The following is a 25,124-nucleotide window of genomic DNA, read 5'->3' as shown; positions in this document are numbered from 1 at the left end:
ACTCGAAGAACTGTGGAGTAAACATAAGTATTGGAAGATTTTAAGGATATCATCTTTTAAAAAAGGTTCATTTACAATTATCGTAATAAAGAAAAAATAGTAGGACCGATAAAAACTGAAGAGATGATTGAAGCAAAATTGGCGAATATTAAGCTACTTCAAGAAGTTGTTGTACTAAAATCCAATGTGGAACTTAAGTAGGATGAAAATCAGCTGTGGAGATGTCACGGAAGAATCTCCAGGCATAATCCCATATTTGTACCAAAAGGATTCCATAAATACAAACGAGGAATTTAATAGTGATAAAAACAAAATAATCTCTAAAGATGTAACTTGACGGTCAAAAGACAACATCTCTGTTTCTGATAACACATCAACCTATATTTACTTATATAGTATCAGACGATATTTTAAAACAAGAACTGCTAAACATAAAATAGCTGGTTATCAGTTATTCAAAGAGAGCTATGTAAAATTGATTAGAGTTAAACCAAATATTTTATTATATAAAATTAAATGACTTGTTAACTAATGAAATTAAATTTGGCCAAAATCATTTTTGTGAAAAATTTATTAATGAGTAAATGAAAAAATGTTGAAAAATTTAAGCCTAGTTATAATGGAAAAATTTCTACATTGTGTGGACCATTTAGTTAAAATTAATTTGACTGAGGAAATTTAAAACTTGCCATAATGTTAATCAATGTTGAGAAAATAATTCAAATTAAATTAGAAACTACCCGAGTGCTATTTGGAACACAAAATCGACCTCGTTGAAGATCGTAACTAACTCGAAAAGTAACTCGGATTTGAAGTTACTCGGACTTAAAGAAGACCCCTCGATTTCGAGCTCGCGCTGCGAGCTAATAACATCGTAATCGAGCTCGGCGCCGAGTTTTTTAGGATGTCCCTGCAGGACGAACTTTTACACTCTATATACTGCTTCTTATTTAACTAATTTAACCCTTAATTTTGCCATGAATTAGCACTTTTATTTAACTGAAGCAATAGGGATAAATGAATGGAGTGGTTAGAACTTGTTAAACCATAAAAAAAACAATTCAAACTCTAGGCTGGCGGGCGTCTGTTAACAAAAAGTCTTCTAGAAAAAGACTTTCGTTAGATACATTTAGTAACTAATTTTCGATAGCGTTATTTTGAAGATCTAAACGACCTGATAAAATACCCAAAAGATCCCAGATTTTTAGATTCCCAATAACCGGATAACTGAGGTCAAATGTTTGTCGTATATAAAAACCATCCACTCATTTTAACAAAGACGGTTTTTACTTACTAAAAAAAAACTTAAGTTTGCTTTTTGTTTAATTGACCCCAAATAAATAATATTTGTGATTTCAAATTTTGTTAGTGTATTCCTCAATAAATTGCCAATATTATATAAAATTTTGGACGATTTATAATATGGGTAACGTGACTTCTACACCTTTGTATTTTTGTGCGCTGTTTTCTTAGGATAATTATCAGTTACCATATTTATACTCCGCTTCAAAAAAGTATTGTATTTAAAACATAAATATTACTATTAACCGAATTTTTTATTTTTATTACTACTGTCAATACTTATATCACAGTTTAATGTCTGAAAATATAAAAACAACAATGATATAATAAAAATAACAATGATATAATAAAAAAAAAGTAAACACTTATTCATATTACTTTTGGTATCGGACTCAGACTCATATAGTTTGTCTGACTGTTCGTTATCCTCCTCCTTGGGATGGCTATTGTAGCAGACATTACATTTTCAAAGATCTGTGCAAATTACACCAGCTTTATTGCATGAACATCTTTTTGTGGAACGATCACTACGGCAATAACAATGAACAAAATCAAGCACCGAATCTGGTGCAGCAGGCAATTCCATCCAAGATATGGCAATGGAACCTTGATCATTAACCCAACCATTTCCAAAACAACTTGGTGGATTAATCAATGCTACATGTGATCTTTTTTTATAAAAGCTTCATAATTAGTTGTTTTTATGTGTTGCACAAGCGAATCTTTATTCGGTGGCAATGTTTCCTCGCTAAATTTACCAGGTTTCAAAAATGTGTAACGAGCTACATTAACTGATTTTTCTTGTTCAGCCCCATATAAATCACAGACATATTTTTCCAGCATATTTATTAGTTTATCAGATGGTGGTACTGAATCACCTAGAGTTTTAAAAGCTTCTAAACATTTTGTTTTCTTCCGTAGGACTTTAAAAACTATTGCTTTTCCTTTTCCATAAAATGCACTTGCTGAATCCTAAATACCAACTATAAATATAAATAACTTGAATAAATTTAAAAATCTAAATTCACAGTTTTTACCCCGTCTAAACATTACCATATTTTCTAAAGAAACAAAAATCGTCACCTGTAAACAAATAAAAGCCAGTCATAGCAATCGACAAATCTTTACCAAGATCAGATTCACATTTGTTTATATTAATGATACGGCGTTTGTTGCCAACACCAGAATCGAAGTATATAGTTGACGGAAGGCAAGTTGACAGAGTAAACACAAATACATCAGTATCAGTAATTCTAATTACAACATTTTGATAGTGCAGTGACGCATGTGATGTATGCAAAATTGTCCTAGTATTAGCGTCTTCGTGGTCACTGGCAAGCTCATGGACTCACTTACAACAATAAGGTTGTCAATTGACTGAATTTTGTTACACAAGTTCGTGTGTGAGAACTATGTTGCCAAGAATTTGTGGATCACACTCATGCCATGACATGTATAGAAAATTTATTAATTCCTCTTTATTTTGTCCGAGAGACATAAATTTTTTCCACTACTTTGGTACCTGTTGAGTAGCACTATAGATGGTAAATGCTTGTACACCGGATTGTGCACGTTTTTCTCTTTCAGCATTCTTTGTGCTAATTGATAGGTAGCAATTAGGTACAAAATTAACACAAGATGATTTAATGGTAAGCAGCTAATCGTATTACTTGTTCAAGTACTTCATTTCCTAGCTCCTTGAATGTGTCCGGTATTACTTTTAAGCTTTGTAAAATTGCCATAGCATTAATGAGTAGCGCGTTGTCTGTAGGAATAGTGGTCAGAATAATATCATTACATTTTGATTCAATAACATTTAGTAACTTGGTCTGGCATATTTTTACAAGTGACCCTGTGATTGTCGATATAGGCATTGGACACTCTCAATGAATATGCTAAAATTGCCTTTACACCGACTTTTTATTTTTACCAATTAGCATTGGCCTAGCAAATAAGTCTCTGTCATTTTTTAATTTACTAGTTTACCATAATCTAAATGGTATTCATCACATTTTGGACATTATTCTTACCTTTTAGTATTCTAGGCTGATTAAGGTCTTTTCTGTACCTAAAGAATTGAATTGATAACTACTTATCTTAATTTATTACTATTTACTTTTGTAATGTTGGTGAATACAGAAAATATGATTAGGGTATGGGAAGATAAATAATTCCCACGGTATTGAAAGATAAATAATTAATTATTTATCTTCCCATACCGTGATTTTAAGAAAACTTTTAACTTTAAAAACTCCAAAACGGTAACAGATATAAATTTTGGGTTTAGCGCGGAACTATGATACTAAATTATTAATTAAATTTTTTTTTTAATGCTATTTTTAATTTTTCGTAAGATCAAGAATAGTTAATCAGAGTATTTTTTTTCTTTTTCGAATCTTGAATCTTATTATAAGCATTCGTTTCACATCTTAAATAAAGTATAAAAATCATATAAAATGAATATTCCCTAGGGCTAAATAACTTTTAATTGTTAATTGGGGTAACTTATTTGGTTTCTTAGAGAAAAAATATAATAAAATAAAACTGATCCAAAAATATTTCTGTGCTAATGATATAATTTTCGTAATCACCTACCGTATCAAGAATTATACAACGTTATATAAAAAAAACTACAATTTTTGGGATAAAATTTAGAAGATTTAATGCTTGAACAATTATTTTACAGTTTTATCGAAAAAAATATATTAATTTTTTGTCATAAAAAAAAGTAAATAATAACAGCAGTAGTTTTGCAATCACGGTTAGCTGTTTGCATAATGGTTTGGTCACATTCAACTGATGAAAAGCCATACTCAGTCTGCCGTTGGATTGTCCATTGGTTTGATAACTCATGTTTGACCCATATGAGAAACCACTTACTTTAATTGTATTTTAATTTTAAAATTAATTTTTCTATTACAAACAATCATAACGCCTTGTTAGTAAACTTACCAGGATGTGTTTCGTTGAGCAATGTCATTTCTAACGAATATGTTGAGAGATACCTTGAATAATTAACTCGATCATAGCTAAAACACCAAGGTAAAATTGATCTGGTAGTTGACAAATGAAGGTTCCAATTTCTGCAGCGTGTTGCACTTGTGAACAATAACAATTCTATCATTTCAATAAAAAATGACCAGAATGCAAAACGTTGGTGACTGTTGATTTAATTCGAGAATAAAACTATCATATCTATAACAAAATAATAGTCAAAAAATATGAAAATTTAGCAAAATGATTGGAAACTGCAAGGTTTTTTAATAATTTCAGCAAAAAAAAATTACGGATCCACGCTGTCTTAAAATGACAGTTAATAGAAAGCACAGTTTCAAAAGCACTTCAGAAAAAAGAAAAGAAACAAAAATACCTCGCAAAGATTGACAAGTATTCGTCCTCTACTAGATGATCTGTAAACTGATTGGGAAATTTTTCTCTCAGCATTGCAATATGAGTATTGAGGCAATCCAGTTCATTTAAATTCAATGTTTCATGAATGAATGCAGTCTTAATCGTTGTAAGGCTTCGTATAAGATTTTAAAGGCATATACTGAATGATTATAGTGCTTTTCCGTAACACTCCATTCAAAAAGCCAAATGCTACAACACCATATTCAATAAGAATACCCTGTAAAAAAAGAGAGTGAGTTTTTTTTCTAAGGGTTGTCCCAAAGGGGGTGTAGGGGACAACGAAAACTGTAGGCAAATGTAGATCTTTTGTCAAATAATATAAAAAACCGAGGAACTATTTTTTTAAAGACCTTAATAAAATAGAACTTTAGTCAACAAAAGGACATGTTTCACTGTTCTGATCATATAATAGATCAATCTTTTTTAAGACATAAGTCTTGAAAAAGATTGATCTATTATATGATCATCCTCTTCAATTAAAATTGGATTCTTTCTGTGAGGGAAATATAATTCTGGTGACTTTTTCTGCCCTAAAATATATTTTGGTATCTCTATATTAGGGTTAGGTAACGACCGTTCACTTTTTTTAATATTAATCACAGATTGATTTGATGCAATATTAGGGTTTGCCACCTTCATTTGTATAATAATCCCATTAGGCTGTGACGTTCCACTACCTGAGCAAGTTTCCTCTCCAAAGTCAATGTTGTCCCATACAAGTGTGGTAAATTGACCGTGGTTAATATTTGAACCAATAATAACATCATCGCTTATGTTAAGTTTAGTCAATCCTATTTCATGTGATCTATCAACTAAATTCGATACGCTGTTTCCAAAACCGTTTAGAATACTTATAAAGCTTTTTTGATCCTGTAATATGTCTAGTAGCCATACTAAGTGCTAGATGTTTCGGAGTTTATTTTTTCTGAATGTAAGAAAATAAGATCCTGCGCAATCCTTAAACTTCTACTCTACCTTTTACAACTAGTTTTACTTTACATTTGGATGTTGGCTCATCTGAAAGCCCAAATGTCCATGCTAAAAATTAGATACTAAATCTGGTACAAACTCATATGCACATTTCAAATTTAGATCTGTTGCTTTAGGAGGCCATTTGCATTTTATTGGTGGAACTTGTTTCAGGATATTTCTTAATTCTAGTGCTGCAGAATATAATATCTGCAAAGAATTTACAACTTTTTTTTTTCTAGAACACGATGCTTGATCACTATACGTTACTTCGTCATCACAGATATCTGAATCTATAATACTTTGCTCTTTAACTGTACTATCTCACTTATAACTTTATTATCTGGGCTATAAAATACTCAATCTGGAAATTTCTGCTGTACTCTCCTTTTCAACCTAGCTTTGTTATACTTCGATGGATCAAGACTTTCTGCTGATTTCACAATTTTTACAAATGAAGAAAAAATATCAGACATTGAAAGACTTTCTCCATCATCATAAAGCTGTTTCTCTATTTGTTTAGATAGTATAAGAAATGACTGTTTGTAAAGAGATCTAGGCTTCTCACTTGATTGACAAGTAACAAAGGCAGTATATTTGGTATAACAATACTTATGATATTTTAACTCTATACAGGAGCAGTCTTTGTCTCTAATATGCAGCAATATATTTTCGTCTTTTTTCTTTTCAGCTGCTCCTCGAAGACGGCCAGCATCAGAAGTAAGATAGTGAACCAATCTTGATCTTCCCTTTATTTTTGACACCTAATAATAGGCACAAAAAATACAACTAAATAATTCCAACTTCATAAAACTTCATACTATTACTAACACTACGACTACGACGACAACGACTACTACTACTACTACGACTACTACTACTACTACTACGACTACTACTACTACTACTACTACTACTACTACTACTACTACTACTACTACTACTACTACTACTACTACTACTACTACTACTACTACTACTATTACTACTACTACTACTGCTATTACTACTACTATACAGCAACTCAAAGTATTATTGAGAATTAAACCTGTGATTTTAGAAAGAGTGTTAACAATACATTATCTGCCTGGTTAATCAATAAATGTAATATTACTAAAATAAACTTTGTAACTGATTTAACTTCAGCAACTTTAAAAAAGCCTTTAAAGATATAAAAAATAAACTATAAAATAATAATACTGCTAGACTAAATACATAAAAAATTTTAATTTTTTTGCAAATGATATATATATCTAGGAGAATGGCTGGTCAACTGCTAATTTGTTTTAAAACTTGTGGCGATCGCGTTTTCTTTGGTGAGGAAACTGAAACATATAAGGGTTGTTTTAGATTTTTAAGTGATTTACCTTGGTCTTTCTTCTTGGTCTTTCTCTGCTAATTTTTGAGCTCTCTCAATTTTTGTTTTATCAGTTAACAATTTATAGCAAGCAATGTGGCAAAACACCATTTCATTTTCATTTGCTTTATAGTCAAGAGTAATGCCACAAGATAATGCATCCTGTTGATGAAAAATAAGCGTGATGAAAATGATTTAGGAGACTTTAGTGAAGGTGATAAGAATTTTTCTGATAGAAATCATTCAAAAAGATTTTAAAAAAAAACTCATTTTCTGTTTTATTTAATAAGGAAGATTACACAAGCACACAAAGATATATATATATATATATATATATATATATATATATATATATATATATATATATATATATATATATATATATATATATATATATATATATATATATATATATATATATATATATATATATATATGGTAATGTTGCAGAATAGTGGCGTAAAATAATTTTATTTTTTCGCTTGTTGTGAGACTTGCTCAAAGTGGTGACTTTTTAATATAAACATACGGAATATTTTAATATCTTTTTTAGATTTTTTTTTTTAAAGTTTTTTTTTTATTATTTGATAGACTGCCTGCCATAACCAAACCCTCCGTCGATGTAGTGGCACTTCTTTGTAGCAGCAGGCTATAAGATTGTCGATGTAGCTGCACTTCCTTGTAGCAGCAGGCTATAAGATAGTCGATGTATGTACTGAAGCCAATTAATATTAGTCTAAATTAAAAAGTCACCACTTTGAGCAAGTCTCAAAACAAGCGAAAAAATAAAATTATTTTAAGCCGCTATTCTGCAACATTACCATATATATATATATATATATATATATATATATATATATATATATATATATATATATATATATATACATATATATATATATATATATATATATATATATATATATATATATATATATATATATATATATATATATATATATATAAACTTCCTCCTTAAACAGAAAATGTATGGCGTGTGCCATACATTATATTACATACGAAGAAGCTGAACATTAACAAATAACCTACCAAGTGTTGTTTATATCCGGGATAAAGTAACCAAAGTTTTTTAGGCACGTTTAATAGATAATAGTCTTTTTTCAGAAATTAAAATCAAATCGTCAGAAAAACCATCAAAGTGAATAGAACATGCATTCATTTTGTTTAACTAGAAAGAAATTTGTTTACTAATATTTGAGGTTTTTATTTTACAGAACTGTTTTCTACATCAAAAATTCGTATAAATCTTTTGTAAAAAATGTTCTGCAAAATATTTTATAAGAAACCGAATGAAATCGATAGCACACGATAGACACGATAATGGGTCACTTTGGGGGTCTATACTGGCCGCTCGGAACACTTTTAGAGTGGGATCTTTTTATTTTAGATTCTATGATACCTAAAACGCAAGTTGGTCCTTTCAGAACTTAGTTTCTCGATGTGTCTAACAAAAATGATCAAATTTCATGCCACAGACGCCGGCCTACTATACGTTTAGAAGTAATTTATTGAAAATTAAATACGTTCAAAAATTATTTATTTAAACTATACCTTGTTTGACAATTTATAAGATAATAAACTTATTTTAAAACTTTTAAACATTTGAATAATTGTTTCATAAAAGACATAGTTAAAATATTAACTTAAACATACTATAAAACTTTATCCTAAATATAATAATTAAGAAATAAATATAAACATTTAGGCAAAGTTATACAAAATTTACCTACCCTAAAATTTTTTTTTTTAATTGTATTTTATAGACAAAAATTTGTTGTTAGTAGTTAGTTTTTTAATTTATGAAATTATTCACGTACTCTTAAATAAAATACACTAAGGATAATAATTAAGAAAAAAACATAAATATAACTTTATGCAAAGTTATATGCTGAAAATAATTTAAATATCGTTTTTATTTTGGTTTTGACTTAGCAGACTTAGCATAGCATGCGTATTCTTGTTGATTGCATTATACAAAGATTTCTGCAAAGATTTCTTGACGAGTTCTTCGTACTTGAACCCGACTTTTGCCATGACACCTGCAAATACAAAAATTCCATTAAAGCATTTAAAATAAATATACAATATTTATATATTTTCTCACTGGAACCAAGTAATACCATTTATAAAAAAAAAGATTTTAACTAAATACCCTTTTATTACCAACATTCTTCTTCTCAATCGAAACCAAATTAAGAAATTTTTATTTGAGTATTATTTAATGAATATTAATTATATCTTTTATTATTACTGCCTTTCCTAATACTGTATTTATAAAACTATTATTACTTTTATTTTATACTGTCTTTTTTAACTCTACTAATATTACTATTTTTTTTTTTTTGTATTTGTATTTGTTGTTATTTTTTTTTTTTAGGTGTCACTCCATTGACTAGTTTTTAACTATATGAGTGACACCTAACCTTATTTATGTGAGTTTATAAAATATTATTGAAAATTTTCATACTTTATGGTTAAATAACTGGATTTAATATAAATATATATATATATATATATATATATATATATATATATATATATATATATATATATATATATATATATTTACTTATTACTTTAAATATATTCATTATTATATTTATATTAAAAATAAATATAGAAAAGTATATTGAAACTTATTTAGGGCTAAAACAATGAAAGAAAATAATAGTAGTTATCAAAGATTGCAGATTCGTGTATTTAAAAGAACGACACTACTACTCTTCCAGTATAACACATATTGATGCGCAGATTTTCACTAAACAGCGCCTCAATAATCTTGCGACCAGCAGTAAAATGCCCTAGTCCCCGGAGGTACTCTGCACCTAAACTTTTAATTAGCGTTTTTTCTAGAAAAAAAAGGTGACATTAGCACATTAAAAGTTCAAAAGTTCAAGACCTATGAACACCCCAGAGTAGAAAAGATATCAGAAAATACATAGGAACACTAAACATTAAAAATCAGCAAATGCATTTTTAACAGCCCTTAATCTTTTATATGCTTGAGAATGAGGAAAGCTCACAAAGTACATATAGTTTCTTTTCGGCATGTTTATTATTTATTCTTGTAATTATAAATAAAATTAAGAATATACAAAAAAAAAGATTAATAACTAGAATGATTTTAATCTTTATTTTAAATTTATTATTTGTATACTATCTATATAAAAGAGTACTGTACATTTACAAAATAATTCATGCTAGTAAAAATAATGTATATTTTTTTAAATTTACAGCCATCTGTAAACTTAAAAAAATATACAGTATTATTCTTATTAGTATGAATTAATTTGTAAATGTACAGTATTGTAGATGGTCATTTCAAATAAAAATCTAATATATATATATATAAGTGTATATATATATATATATATATATATATATATATATATATATATATATATATATATATATATATATATATATATATATATATATATATATATATATATATATATATATATATTTTAATATTACCTATTTTAAAAATGAAATTTAGCAAAATTAAAAAAAAATATACATTAAAAAATATTCAATGTTTGAAAAAATTATTCTTAGAAATATCATATGATATTAATTCATATTGCATATGCAATATGAACGTCATAGACGATAACATGATTTTACGCACAAGTGTCATAACTTTCAAATGCCAATAAAAATAAATATTAAATTATTCTTCACATGAGAATAATATATTTTGTTTTGAACTTTTTATTTGAGAATGATGTACATCATGCATGTCAAACCTAAATTTTGATATGGCTGCACAATTTGCTACAAACAAAAAGTCTTAGAACAAATTCTAGTCCCAGAAAACACAAACAGTTTGTATATGCATACAGAAAATACTTCAGAAAAGTACATTTTGAATACAAGAGTATTAGTCTGGGTTATGTACATTGCATACATTTACCACAAAATGTGCTAGACCAACGCAGGAGGAGTTTTATATTTATATAATATAAATGTAAGATTATCAAAATAACATTAAAAGCGCAAAAATGATCACCAGAAATTTGCAACAATTTAAAATGGTTGTTTATAATGAACACTCTATACTTTCTAAAGTTGCGTGTTATGATTATGCAATATAATACATGTAACTATAATACATGGTACAATAAACGCAAGGCCCACGCAGAAATAAACACTAACCTATACTGGTTTGGATACTGCATAGGTTAACACACATAATAACATGATATGTATTGTAAATGAGATGCAATAGTAGTGTAATATTCAGTAAGCTACAATAGTAGTGTAATATTAATCTATAATAATTAAAATTAATATAAATACGTATAGAATCTAAATACAGCAAATTCAGGTATTGTCAATTTAAATACACCATGACATAACTGAATTTGTTGTATTGAAATACTGTTTCTTCTTGTGTTGTTTTAATTTGTTTAGATATTCATGGATGTTAAACATGATTAGGCCTTGTTTTTCTATCAACTTTTTCAGCACTTTTGTTGACTAATTAGTCAACAAAAGTGCTGAAAAAGATGTGATTTTTGCTTAACAAGCCTATACTATTATAACAATTGCAATTATAACAAATATACTATGATTTTCACTTAATTAAATGTACAATATGGTAAACCAAACTATAATAAATGGTTCAATGAAAAATACACACATTTATGTTACATACTTACACATGTGTAACAAACACATAAACACGCACATGTTTATTCTTACACAAACTATATATAATAATATTATATATTATATATATATGTGTGTGTGTTTTTGTGTGTGTTTGTACAAAATTAACTCTTACCTTTTCAACACATTTATGTTGAATCATTTTTTTATTTATTCTATATGCACAAAATAATAACACGAAAGAAAACTATAGTTATTTTAAAATCTATATTCTATATGCATATAAAATTATTTGTTTCCTACTTGGTTGTTGCTATTGATGCCCATTTCCTGATTCTACTTGCTCAATCTCATAAATTCATTTTTTTTTATTCTGGTTTTTTTTCCCATTGCTATATTATTACATAAACAATTTTATAATAAAGCCTATTAACTAAAATCTTACGGTGTACGTGTTACAAATTGTATACTATACAATATATATAAAAATTTCTACGCTAAAAATCACAATCACTGAAAAGAATAATAATTTTCAAATTAAATATAGCAACGAACGAACACGACTCCATTGCTGCTCCATTGACACAGCAGCACATGGAAAAAAGTGAATTTGTCCACAATGCATTGTAGACAAATTCACTCTTTGCATGGGTTCGATGCTCAACGAGGTTCTGACGAGTGAACTTGAGTTTGATAAATTGTTGTTATTAAAACATATATTTATGCCAAGAAAACTATGGAAACCACTTAGTAATTAGTATAAACTGTTTATAGTTCATATAATAGTCTGTACTTGGCAATATATTCTACCTAGGAAATACATCGTACAACCTCAGAGATTCGAGCTCGCAGTGCAACATATCGTAATCCATTGTTCGAGTGCCATACAGCATGCAGGTAAAGATCAATAAAAAAACAAAAATGGATTGAAGAACAAAATAAAAAACTTACTGCATCAAATTCTGGTACAGTTATAAACCATAGAAATAATACTCCTCCAACTTCATTATTAAAAAAACTAATGATAGTAGTTTACAATCATAAGCTTGTCAGTGGAGTATTGAAAATGAAGATATTGCTCATGAAAAGGTTCACTTGTTGTTATCTTTTCTTCGAAGTCTTATATAGTGCAAAGTTTACTCCAATCATACATTTTTTAAAATTTGAACTAAAAAATTTAAAATTGGGACTATCTCAGTTCTTTCAATATTTGACATTACACTCGACTTATTTTTGTTATTTACTTCCGTGTTCATACAAATACCATAATGCATTGCATTAAGGGGAAGGGTCAATTGCATGAAAAGTGCATCACGCAATAGGGTAGGACGATGGCTTTAGTCGTTTTGTGATGGTTTGGTACAGGGAGAGGTTTTTAATTTAAAATCTAGAAAATTCTTTGGATTAAATTTTGATTAAAAGATTCCTAGCCAAATATTATCTCTCAGTTGATGTAGCCGTATGGTAATAACTGCAGTCTGCGGCTATATCATCGATGAAAAAAAAATATATATATACTTGTTAAATTATTAAATAAAAATTATTAATTTAATTATTATTAAACAATAATAATAGTTAATGTGCATAAAACATATACTTCAAAATAGAACATAAACGATTACTTTAATAAAGACATTCTATTCCACGATTTGAACCCCTAGCTCCGTCTTCGCGTATCTATTACACTACAGTAATTTGTTGAATATTGATATATTAAAATTATATATTTGTTATAAATTAAATATCCTCAGAGATTATTTGTAGGTTTTGTCACTGTTATTTTATATAATTTTATAAAGAACTATAGAAGTAAAAAAATAAAAAATTACAAAAATCAAAACTGGTATGTATTCAATGTTTTTAGTTCTAATTAATGTATTAATTAATTAACAAAAAACTACTAAGAAAATTAAAACAACATAGAAAAATATGATAAGGGTGGAGGTCAATAAAATTTGTCGCATATTTAATGGGGAAGGGGCAATGCATGGAGATGTGTGACAATTTATTGCAAGGGTTGGAGAAAATGGGGGTCCAAAATTGCGTGGGGTAAATTATGGTTATATACATATATATATATATATATATATATATATATATATATATATATATATATATATATATATATATATACATATTATTTTATTAGCATTAAAAATTCAATGGATTCTTTCGATAAATTTTTAACACTTACACACACAAGATAAAAAATGAATGCTATAAAAATTATAAAAAATTTTAGAATATTAATTTCACAACAAACAATTTTCTTTAAAAACTTGTTTAAACACTTCTACACATCTGAAAACATCATCTTGACAAATATTTAAATGTGTCACAAACCGTAAAATAGACGAAGAAAAAGGTGAAGACAGAATAAGGTGTTTACTTAAAGCATCAGCAATCGTTTTAGCGGCACCATTAGGTGTTTTTACAAATACAATATTTGTTTGCACCTTTGTTAAATCTACTGTAACACTTGGTAGTTTTAGTTCATAAATTCCTTCCGCAAGAAGTCGAGCATTTATATGGTCTATTTTTAACTTTTCCCGGGCATCTTTTAAAGCAAACAATCCCGCAGCGGCCAGTATTCCACCTTGTCTGATACCACCACCTAAACATTTACGCAAACGAATAGCTCTTTTTATAAATTCTTCAGTACCTCCTATTACAGAACCAACTGGACATCCTAAGCCTTTTGATAAACACATAGAAACAGAGTCAATATTTTTAAGAAGAGATTGAACAGGTTCATTTAGCGCTACCGCAGCATTATAAAGTCTTGCACCGTCAACATGCACTTTTAAGTTATACTTTTGCTTTAGATCAGTTACATTTTTTAAGTAGTCAAGCGGTAGGGGTGTTCCACCCGAAAGTAGATGAGTATTTTCTAAACAAATTAGTTTTGTCTCACAAAAATGAAAATCACTTTTATCAGTTATATTTTCCTCAATATCTTTCAATGAAATAGTCCCATTACATTCATTTGGAAGCACTCGTGCAGGAATCGAACCCAATTGCATAAAACCACCTTGTTCGTAACAATAAACATGCTGCTTTGCTCCTATTATTATTTCTTCTCCACGACCATTGACATGAGCCATCAAACAAAGCAAATTCCCCATTGTTCCAGAAGGAACATATAAAGCTTTCTCCATACCAAACAAATCTGCGCAAAACTTCTCAAGCTCATTAACAGTAGGATCTTCTTTGTAGACATCATCACCAACAGCAGCTTTCATCATAGCTTGGCGCATATCTGGAGATGGTTGAGTCACTGTATCTGAACGAAAATCTACTACTCCTGACTTTGTAGTCATTTTGTAATAAGACCGCATAGATAATTGACTGAGTATAAATTTTGCTTTCCTAAATATTGTATTGCTATTCATATTCTAGCCTAAATTATGAAACAAAAAATTAAATTATATTTATACAAAAACATTAATAGTAGTATGTTTATAATAAGATATTAAAATTACATCATGTTCGATGATATAATATATATTTTCTTTGGCAAGATTAAAGAAAATAATGTCATCAAACATAATGTAATTTTAAATTTGAATGTGTATATATATATATATATATATATATATATATATATATATATATATATATAAAATAACTCTGATATATATAAATTAACCAAAAATATTCTCAATATTAAAACCTACATATAAAAATCTTAAATTAAAGATCATTTAAAGATAATATTTTAAAAAATCTACATTTGCATAAATGATTTGAAAAAAGCTTCTTGATTGAAAAAAATAATTTTTGCTGATGATACTAATCTATTCAAATCCCATACTGATATCTATGAACTCTTTTCAAATACAAGCAAAGAACTCTATCACATTTCTAATTGTTCAAAGCTAATAAAGTAATTTTAAATATTAAAAAAATAAAATGAATTATTTTCACTGCTGGGCAAAAAATATTTCCTACCAAAAACTATGCCTTAGGTGTTTATCTTGATGAGAATATTACTTGAAGAAAATAAATTAATCATGTAAGCACTAAAGTTTCCAAAAATAAATAATGTTTCCTAAACACTATTATTCATTTATATACAACTATATAAAGTATGCAATTATTACGCGGGGAAGTACGGAGAAAAGTAAATTACAACATCTTTATCGCCATCAGAAACATGCAATCAGCGTAGTTAATTATGCGGATTGTTATTCACATTCAAAATATTTAATGAATTATATGAATATATATTTATAAATGTGTACTAAAATGTTTATAAACTGATAAAAAAAAATTTACTAGATGTTATTAAATGTGTTATAAACTTAACACATTTAATGTTTTATGTTTTACTTTTAAATGGAAAAAGCATTTATCTTTACTAGTTTTTAAAGACCTATTTTCTTTAGTACCAGTAAATAAATACACATTAGGAAATAAGTCTTTTAAATGAACCTTTTTACAGAACTAATTTCAATCAATTTTTCATTGCCTATAATGCACCCAATCTTTGGAATAAAATAGTATTACCAAAATTTGATTCTTCTATTACTATCTCTGTTTTCGAAACTAAATTTAAAAATTCGTTCTCTATATGGACAACATTCTATAATTATACTAAAAATGTATGTAAAATGTATTTGTTAAATCTTCAGCATATTATATATATATTAAAATGTTAGTATGTTGTCTTAACATTATCTTAAATTTTCAATATATCTATATATTATGCTTACTTTTTAAGGTTCCATTGATAAGATGATTTTCTTTCAGAAACCTAGCTTTATATTCTTAGCATGCTAAATTGTATATATTTTGTAAATACAATCAATAGTTGTAAAAAACCTTCACACATTAATACAGCAGCAACAAAACATGAATAAGCTAAAAAGTATTTGTTTAAAAAGTATTTGTTTAAAAAGTATTTGTTTAAAAAGTATTTGTTTAAAAAGTATTTGTTAAGCAAATACAAAAGGTTTTATGAAAGAAATAAACACATATTTAGATAAAGAAACAAACCAGTTGAAATTTTTTTAAGTTTTGTAAATAAACTTAAGCAAGTACTGAAATCATTACATCAAGCTTTGATATGACTTTTAGCAAAAGATTTCAATGTTTTTCAGTTATCCAAAAGTGTTAATGCATAATCTTTATTAGACAATGTTGTATGCTTGAGAGTACCTGTTGCATAAGCTAAATAAACAGCCAATAAATGCTTACATATTGCATGTGATCTTTTCTTTACACATGAGTAATAAAACGTCGGACATGTACAGTATAAAGATGAACCCATTACTGTATAAACAGTTCCCATTGAACCATTCACCTTAAAAATAAATTTATATGATTAACTCAAGCACATTATACATATATACATACATACATACATATATATATATATATATATATATATATATATATATATATATATATATATATATATATATATATATATATATATATATATATATATATATATATATATATATATATATATATATATATATATATAGCAGGTTATAACTAAAAAAAGGTAATAACTTTGAAAGGGCATAACTCCCTTGCTTCATGAGATAAAAACTTTTTTAAAAAAATAGTATTTTAAGTGGGCAATTTATTTGCATATTAATTTTTACAATCAAACCAGTGCGTCTTACATAGTCTAATTGGCCCTGAGTTGACTCACAAAATTCTGTTGCACAATTTCTCAAGATTATCAGCTTTCCAATTATTCTCATACACTTTTCCTTTGAGAATACTCCAAAAATCCTCAATAGAACGACATTCAGGCACATTTGTAGGGTTATCTTCTATTTTGACAATAGTTTTATATAGATTTTGTGTAATGAGACAATGCCAGATCATGCCATAATATGTATTCGCTATCAGAATGATGCTTTTTTTGATAAATGGAATTAGTTTGTTCTCGATACAATCATTTTTGTAGACTTCTTGTTTGATTGCAAAGCCACTTTCTCTGAGTATCGGCGAAGAAATTTCTTTATCGGAAAAGCAAATCTGAACAAGGAACTTCTTTTCATATTTTGCAGTGAGGTTGAATTTGACACTAGTTGGTGTTTGAGAGACATCACTTGAACATTAAATATTATTTCCATTAAGTAGAGTGTTTAAATGTGAAGTACAACTACTCATCGAGGATAAATAATATTTTGGCGGAAAACCAATACAGCTAACCACACTTTATTCAAGCTGTCTCTATTTGATCACATGTTTTGATGGAATCTTCTTCTTCTTCTTAGGCCTAATTAAAGACTTTGTTTTTAATGTTTTACTGATATAAATTTGGGTGCACATAAACTGCTTGTATTTACGATATGCTGTCTTTGTGGTCAAACATTGTTTTAAGTCTTTTGATGCTCCTCTTTGTCATTACTTTAGCAATCCTACTACTTCCAGAGACTCTCTAGTGCCCAGAACGACTAAATTAAACAAGGTTTTTAGAGAATTAAAAATGCTACAAACTCAGTAGGATGGCAACCATAACTAATATAAAGTTATTAACGATGGTCTTGATATACCAAAAAAATTGAAAACGGTAAAGGAAGATATAACAAAGATGCCGTTCAAGTTCGAAATGATTCTCAAGAATGCAACAAACAAAAGATAACGCGCTCCGGACAAATAATAAGAGCCCCACAACGATTAGACTTATGAGTTAATTCACCAAGAGGGCTTGACTCAGTGAGTCCAAAGAAGAAGTAAAATATAAAAAAAATTTTAGAAATAATTGTATGGTCCGAAATACCTACAGAAGAACAAGGAGAATCTTAACACAAGCTAAAATCGGAGACAAGACACAATTCAAGAAGTGAAGTTAAGTGGTTAGAGTTTTCTGGCAAATGAATCGCAAAGTTAGCGAAGAGTAAAAGATTGAGAAATACAGAAGTTATGAGCTTTAGAGCTTTAGAGACAACAGGGTCAGTAGTGTTAGAGCAAATCTTTCAGTGTTATGAGCATTAAAGTCACCAACAACAACAATATTGGCAGAGGGATAAAGATAAAAGGGCTTGGTTGAATTAATCAGAAATTACATATAAAAGAGTAAAATATTGGCAAAATGGATAATGATAAAGGACAAAGACAAAGGTTATTCAGTGAAGATGTGCTAAATAAAAGCACATAAAAAAATAGTTAAAGGATTCAAACTTTAGTTTGTTGTATATATCCCCCACCTCACAGTTATGACCTTGAAAATAACCAAATTAAAGCCTCTATAAATTTTGCATTTAAATTAGTTGGAATTACCCACAGGAAACTTTACCCTTGACAGTACCAAATTATCTAATTACATTGCAATCACTACTAACGTGCTAGCTGAAGACTATTGAGACATTTGATTCTAACAATTTAACACAACCTGTCAATTATAATACTTTTCAAATGAGCTCTATATTAGGCCCTATTAGCACTCTAAATCTTATATTAACTGAAATTTTTCAACGCATATTTTCTCTTAAAAGACATTTTCTCTTTAAAAATATCTTTAAATTAAACAATATTGATATAAAAAAACTATCAATAAAATTTAAATATATCATTGTAATTTAATCAAATTTAATTAAAATTGTAAATATAACAGATGCCCCTTTCTAGCAGGCTGGAAAATAAGACTCTGATAGGCATTTGTTAAATAGTTTTGAAAGTATAGCCAATATTTTTGTTTTTGTTTTTACTGTTCCATTGTTTTTACTGTTCATTTCTGTTTGTTTTATTTTGTTTTTATTTTTGTTTAATAGATTAACTTATTGAGGGATTGAAGCAGGGGAGTGTAAATACATTGACTGACTTAAATAAGTGTTTTTTTAATACTTGACTAGCATGGCTACTCGATGTTTATAAGTTTATAAAATAAAGTAAACTTAACACAAAATATGACTGAATATAGATAAAACTTCTTTTTGAATCCTCATCATATTGATTAGTATTGTTTCATAACAAGTCACTGTTTTAACCAAAACAATGAAATACAAAATGTCAAATACATAACATGGTAAGCAAAATTATCAGATTCAAAACTCTAAAGCAAATTCATTATTAAACTTTTAAGTGGTGTAAACATTAGGAAGCATAAAACTTTTAACAAATAAAAATAACAACTTTAAAATATAAAAATAATGATGATCAATTTTCCACAACAACAATTTTTCAGAAATATAAACAAAAGAGGTTTTTGTCACCCTTTTGTGCACATTTAGATAATGCAATTTTTATAAAGGATAGACAAACAGACACTCATGCTTATATAATTAATTCTGGATTTAAAATAAAAAACTGAAATAAATTTATTATTTAAGTTTATAAATTATGTCAAATATCTTACTTATGTCTGTACTTTATCAAAGTTACTTATAAGCTTATTAGGCAATGTAAAAAATTGAAAAACATAAGTTTAATGTATAAGTAAAAAATTATTTAAAATATTAAATCTACTATTAACCTACTAAGGCTGCATGCTTTTAGTTTTTTTAAATGTTATTATTAAAAGCTCTCACTTCTGAAAAATGGTTCTGTTGTTTTAGAACTATATCAAAAAGATAAGCCTTTTTCTATCAATGCTTTCTAACAACTTAAAACAAAAATAAAGAAAGCTTTTTTAACTTAAAAATGTTTTTACATTAGTAACTTTTACAATAACATAACAATTAAAAAAGCAATGTGATTTTTGCAAACGAATTCTAGAATCTAAACTTTTTAACTTTTTTTCTATTTTATTACAATTTTACACTTATTTATATTATTCATTATACAAATAAACATCTTTAACTATTCATATCATAAAAATAAACAATAAAAAATCATTGTTTTAAAATCAAAAACTAAAAATAATTTCAATAAAGTAACAAAAAATACTTTATATATTGATCTTCCTTTTGGGCACTCGATACGAGTTACTGAAGAATTATCAATTAAGTCCAAGGCACCCTCAAGAAGAGTAGGAAAAATACAATTTAACACTGACAAATATTCATCTGAAATTACTTTATCACTTGAATTATTTTTTTCATCTTCACAACTTTTAAGTTGCATTAATATCTCTTTGCTAATAATCAATAATTCTTCCATCTCCAAAGATTACATTTATTTCTATATGCTATATAAAAACAACCAATAAAAAAATTAACTTTGCTTTTTCTATATTCTATACAATATTATCAAAATAATAATAAAAAAGCTATTAAAAAATGATATTAATGATTATTGGTGGGTGATAATGTGTATACTATATCTATTCATAATGATTATTTCTTTAATGTCTTCTCTCCACATTTTTAAAAAAACTAGATAACCAATCTTAACTTTAATTGCTTTCTTACCTAAAAATAATGTTTTAAGGTACTCTGATAAAACTAAAAAATTATACAGTACCTCTGTATAATTTTTTATACAATATTTTTCTTCTAACAAACCACAAGTTTAACTAAAAATTTCCTCTTAACAGCATTACTTCTAAAAAATTCTTCAACCAAAAAGAAATAAACTAAATCAATATAAAATTTGAGTTCTCAATATCTCAAATCTCAATATCTCAAAAAAAATGTGTTCAGTATACTAAATGAGATCAAGGTATTCAAAAAGCAAATAAATAGTTCCAAAAGATTGACAAGACATACAAATGTTTTGCCAATCATTTTCAGAAACATAAAAAGTTTATTTTTGTCATAAATAAACTTTTTATGTTTCTGAAACATCGATAGCATAGAGCTATAAAAATACTTTGCGGAGATAGGTGGAGAATTGTTACATTTTCATCTGAATGTAAAAAACAAAAAAAAAATTAGAATAAATCCAAAACACTTACCTTTTTCTACTTTTAGACCAATAATTCAAAACAAAAATATTCAAACCAACACTCAAATAACATGAAAATTTTTTAAATTTCGAAATTGATTTGAAATAGCTGGAATCTTGCCTGCGTACCAATTCATTCTGTAACAATGCTTTTCCTTTTTCCTACAGCTACTGTTTTTTAACTATCAAAGCATTAAGGATTTGAATTTAACAAAATTATAAGAGACCATTTGATTATTAATTATTTTACATTTGCAACAAACTTTTTCCTAATATGGTGGACTTATGGATTTATAAGCAGAGGGTCAAAAATATTTTTGATATATAAATCCAACAACTCAGCAATCAAATTATGTATTGACAAAATAAATCATTTTATGTGACAATATTATTAAACAATATCAAGATTTTGCTATAACTAAAGAATCTCATATATTTGATACTAGAAAAACAGATTATAATGACATTGATTGTCATTATAACTGATTGTCATTATAACCTGATGACATTGTCATTATAACCTGCAGCAAGCAGTTATTATAATGACAATCAATGTCATTAAAACCTGTTGTTGTCGAAAAACAGCAGATACCTATTGCAAGGTATCTGCTGTTTTTAGACAAGTTGTAAAATTATTACATTAAAAGTATTCTTATACAATGCATGTTACTTTGAAGTCTGTAGATATTTTTTGCTATAATAACATGTTTAACAGCTCAATTTTATTGTAATATGTGGCCGTGAGATTTAGATGTCAATTGCTGTGTGAAGAAGTTAACTGCAACTTCGAATCTTGGAATAGCCACTTTTGTTCATACAGTTTGAGTTTAACTTTTGAAAACAACGGTTTCAAGATATCATTTTAATGTTTTTATGTTGCATTCAAGTGTTACAGTAAAATATATAGCATTGCCACTGTTAATTCTTAAGCATACGGAAAAGCAATATAAATTTATCTATTGTTAATTATTTATTTTTTCCATGAGAAATATTCAAATTTTTTGTCAAAGTAACAACATAACTAACAAGTTTAGTTTTAAATTAACAAAAATTAATCATGAATATAGTTATACTATTGAAAACTTGAAAAAACTTTTCAATACTTTTCAATAAATCTTAAAAATTTTCATTAAACTTAAAATGTTCATAATTTATGACTGTGACTGTAAATTGATACACTTCACAATATTGCAAATTTAGTTGTATTTTAAAAGTTATTTAACATTTTATTATTTAACTATATCTCGATAAAGTATGTTTTAAAAGTTTCAGTTTTAATTATAGTTAGAATTTATTCTATCAAACTAAAATGAAAATGTTTAGCATTGACACTAGAAAGAAACAATTTAATATTGATAAAGTCTTAGAAACAATACAACTTTTTTTAATAAGCTATGTTTAAAACAACATATTTTACAATTTTTAACTATCTTATAGCTGGAGACTTGTGTGTTTCTAACATAGCTGGAGGTTATTTATTTTAATATTATTTTATTACTGTATCATACAGTAGTTTTTCTTTTTATTACTATCAAATTGTAAAATAATATAGAACCTATATTATTTATAATTTATAATAGATTATTATATAGAATAAGATATTATATTATAGCATATGACATAAATACTCATTTGGAAAATGCAAACAAATAAATGTAAATTAAATTAAGTAAACAATAGAACAAATTCAGAAAGCACTAATCTTAATTATAATTGCTAAGTTTTTTTCTGCAATTATTAATTTACAATTGTACTTGCAGAAACTTGTTATCGTTGTGTAACTGTTCGGCTAATTTAGAGTATACACTTTCGTTATACTAGATTTTGATCCATTTAATTTGTGTTCACTTTCCTAAGTTAGGAAAGTGAACACAAATTAAATGGACCTAAACACGTTAGGACCTAACGTGTTTACCTCACGTAATGCTCACCGTAGTTAAGGCGAATTAGTAAACTTAATCAAAATTTTTCATCTTTGATCAAAGGTGGAAAATTTTGATTGTCACGACAATTTATAACTTCTGTTTTCAATGGAATGCAATAAGGCAAAGTTCTTGTTTTATACAACTACTTCTGTTTGTGTTTCTAAAAAAAATTTGTCCGAATTGACAAAAAAAAGTTTTTTTTGTCAGTTCGGACTTGAAATATTCACAACTAAATAAGTGTGAATTTTTTAAGTCCGAACTGGCTTAAGTGAAATGGCGTAAGTGCGAACTCAGGTATAGGCGAACATGCATAAGTGCAAACTGACAAAGTGCACCAAAAGAATTTGCAAACATTGGCATAAATGTCGAATCGGCGTAAGTGCGAACCAATTATATATGTTAATATATATCATTGGTGCGAACTGGCATAAGTGCGAAGCAGATGTAAAAATATAGGCATATTTGCAAATCAGCATAAGTGCAAATTGGCATAAGTGCAAAAAGCCAATTCACACTTATGGTAATATTTGCATTTTTATGTCAGTTCGCACTTATGCCAGTTTTTGTAACTGCTTCGCACTTATGCTAATTTGCACTTATGCCAATTCGCACTTATGCCAATGTTTGCTAATTTATTCAGTGCACTTATGCTAATTCGCACTAATGCCATTTTGCACTTATTCCAGTTTTTGCTACTGCTTCGCACTTATGCCTGTTCACAATTATATTATAAAACATAAAATCTTAATAGACATATTTAATATATAAAACATAAAATACAGCTAAGTACTAATTTTTAATTTATTTATGTTATATTTCAATTTGATTAACTCAGACCGTTGTCAGACGAAAAATAAAATATCGTAGACCTACTTACTTTGAAAAGCGAAAAATAAAATATCGTAAACCTACTTACTTTGAAAAGCGAAGTAACTTTGAATACAAATTTTTTCAGGTTGTAATTATGACAAGAGTTTATATGAAACTTAGTCTGGTCAAAGCAGCCGAAAAAATAGTGGTAGGTTTGCAATAATTCGCATTTAGCTAAAAATTGGTACATACGTTGGGGACATTATTAAAAATAAATTAAAGACTCCGCCGATTCCACATCAGCCAAAAAAGTTATTCAAGGTAAAAAGTTATTTAAGGTAAAACTTTTGTCGCTTTGATAGTGCACTATACTATCTACAGAAAAAAAAGTTTCAGCGGCTTTTCTCTGGAACAAAAAAATATTGCTAAGTTTTAGGTGGTTTTATTATTTGTTTAGCTTATATTTATTTTTTATTTTAGCGTTCTAAAATTATTTACATTTAATTAGAATTAAGTTCTTATAATTGTGGTATGTTAAAAAAAATTTAAGAGTATTAATTTGTTATAAATTTTGTTTATTAGTTTTTTTAAACATAATTTTTTTTTTAAAGCCGTTTTTATGAACCCTATAAAGAAAAATAATCAACTAATATTCTTAAGCAAGTTTTTTTAAACTAAATTTTCTTTTTTAAACTAAGTTTTAAACGCTAAAAGTATTTCATCACGTTATACTCCTTGAATACGGACCAGAAGTCTGTGACAATTCATGTGCAGTGCCGTAAAGTGTATATTCGGAAGAGTGCTATTACAGCATTAAGAAAACAGCAAGACATGCATCAATTACTCTACCTCGTACTAAAGCTAGCGTGAGTGAGTCCAATTTTTTTTTGTAAAAACTTTGTTTATTTTGCGTCGATGAAGCGAAT

The 25,124-nt window shown here is 27.3% G+C and overlaps 2 protein-coding genes across 2 annotated transcripts; both read right to left on the bottom strand.

Moving 5' to 3' along the window:
• Positions 1-13,889: 13,889 nt before the first annotated feature.
• On the bottom strand, positions 13,890-16,545 carry LOC100197094 (L-allo-threonine aldolase). Its single transcript, XM_065801140.1, has 2 exons — positions 16,390-16,545; positions 13,890-15,074 (listed from the first exon to the last, which is right to left on the bottom strand). The coding sequence occupies exon 2, from the start codon at positions 15,064-15,066 to the stop codon at positions 13,927-13,929; it is 1,140 nt and encodes a 379-aa protein (XP_065657212.1). The 5' UTR covers positions 15,067-15,074; positions 16,390-16,545; the 3' UTR covers positions 13,890-13,926.
• Positions 16,546-16,675: 130 nt separating this feature from the next.
• LOC100213748 (zinc finger SWIM domain-containing protein 7) lies at positions 16,676-20,797 on the bottom strand. The gene is made up of 2 exons (XM_065801141.1): positions 20,525-20,797; positions 16,676-16,979 (listed from the first exon to the last, which is right to left on the bottom strand). The coding sequence occupies exons 1-2, from the start codon at positions 20,735-20,737 to the stop codon at positions 16,773-16,775; spliced, it is 420 nt and encodes a 139-aa protein (XP_065657213.1). The 5' UTR covers positions 20,738-20,797; the 3' UTR covers positions 16,676-16,772.
• Between the last annotated feature and the right edge of the window lie 4,327 nt (positions 20,798-25,124).

The sequence above is a fragment of the Hydra vulgaris genome, chromosome 07 (genome assembly GCF_038396675.1).
Source record: "Hydra vulgaris chromosome 07, alternate assembly HydraT2T_AEP".
NCBI classification, from domain to species: Eukaryota; Metazoa; Cnidaria; class Hydrozoa; order Anthoathecata; family Hydridae; genus Hydra; species Hydra vulgaris.
The sequence above is the reverse complement of the archived record's forward strand: the minus strand, read 5'-3'. Positions and strand labels throughout refer to the sequence as shown.

Bases quoted from the DNA above. Each gene is read 5' to 3' on its own strand.
- LOC100197094 (XM_065801140.1), bottom strand. From the start codon at position 15,066: ATGAATAGCAATACAATATTTAGGAAAGCAAAATTTATACTCAGTCAA.
- LOC100213748 (XM_065801141.1), bottom strand. From the start codon at position 20,737: ATGGAAGAATTATTGATTATTAGCAAAGAGATATTAATGCAACTTAAA. The intron at 16,980-20,524 runs GTATTTTTTGTT...TTTATTTTTAAG, and splicing joins AAGGAAGATCAATATATAAA to GTGAATGGTTCAATGGGAAC.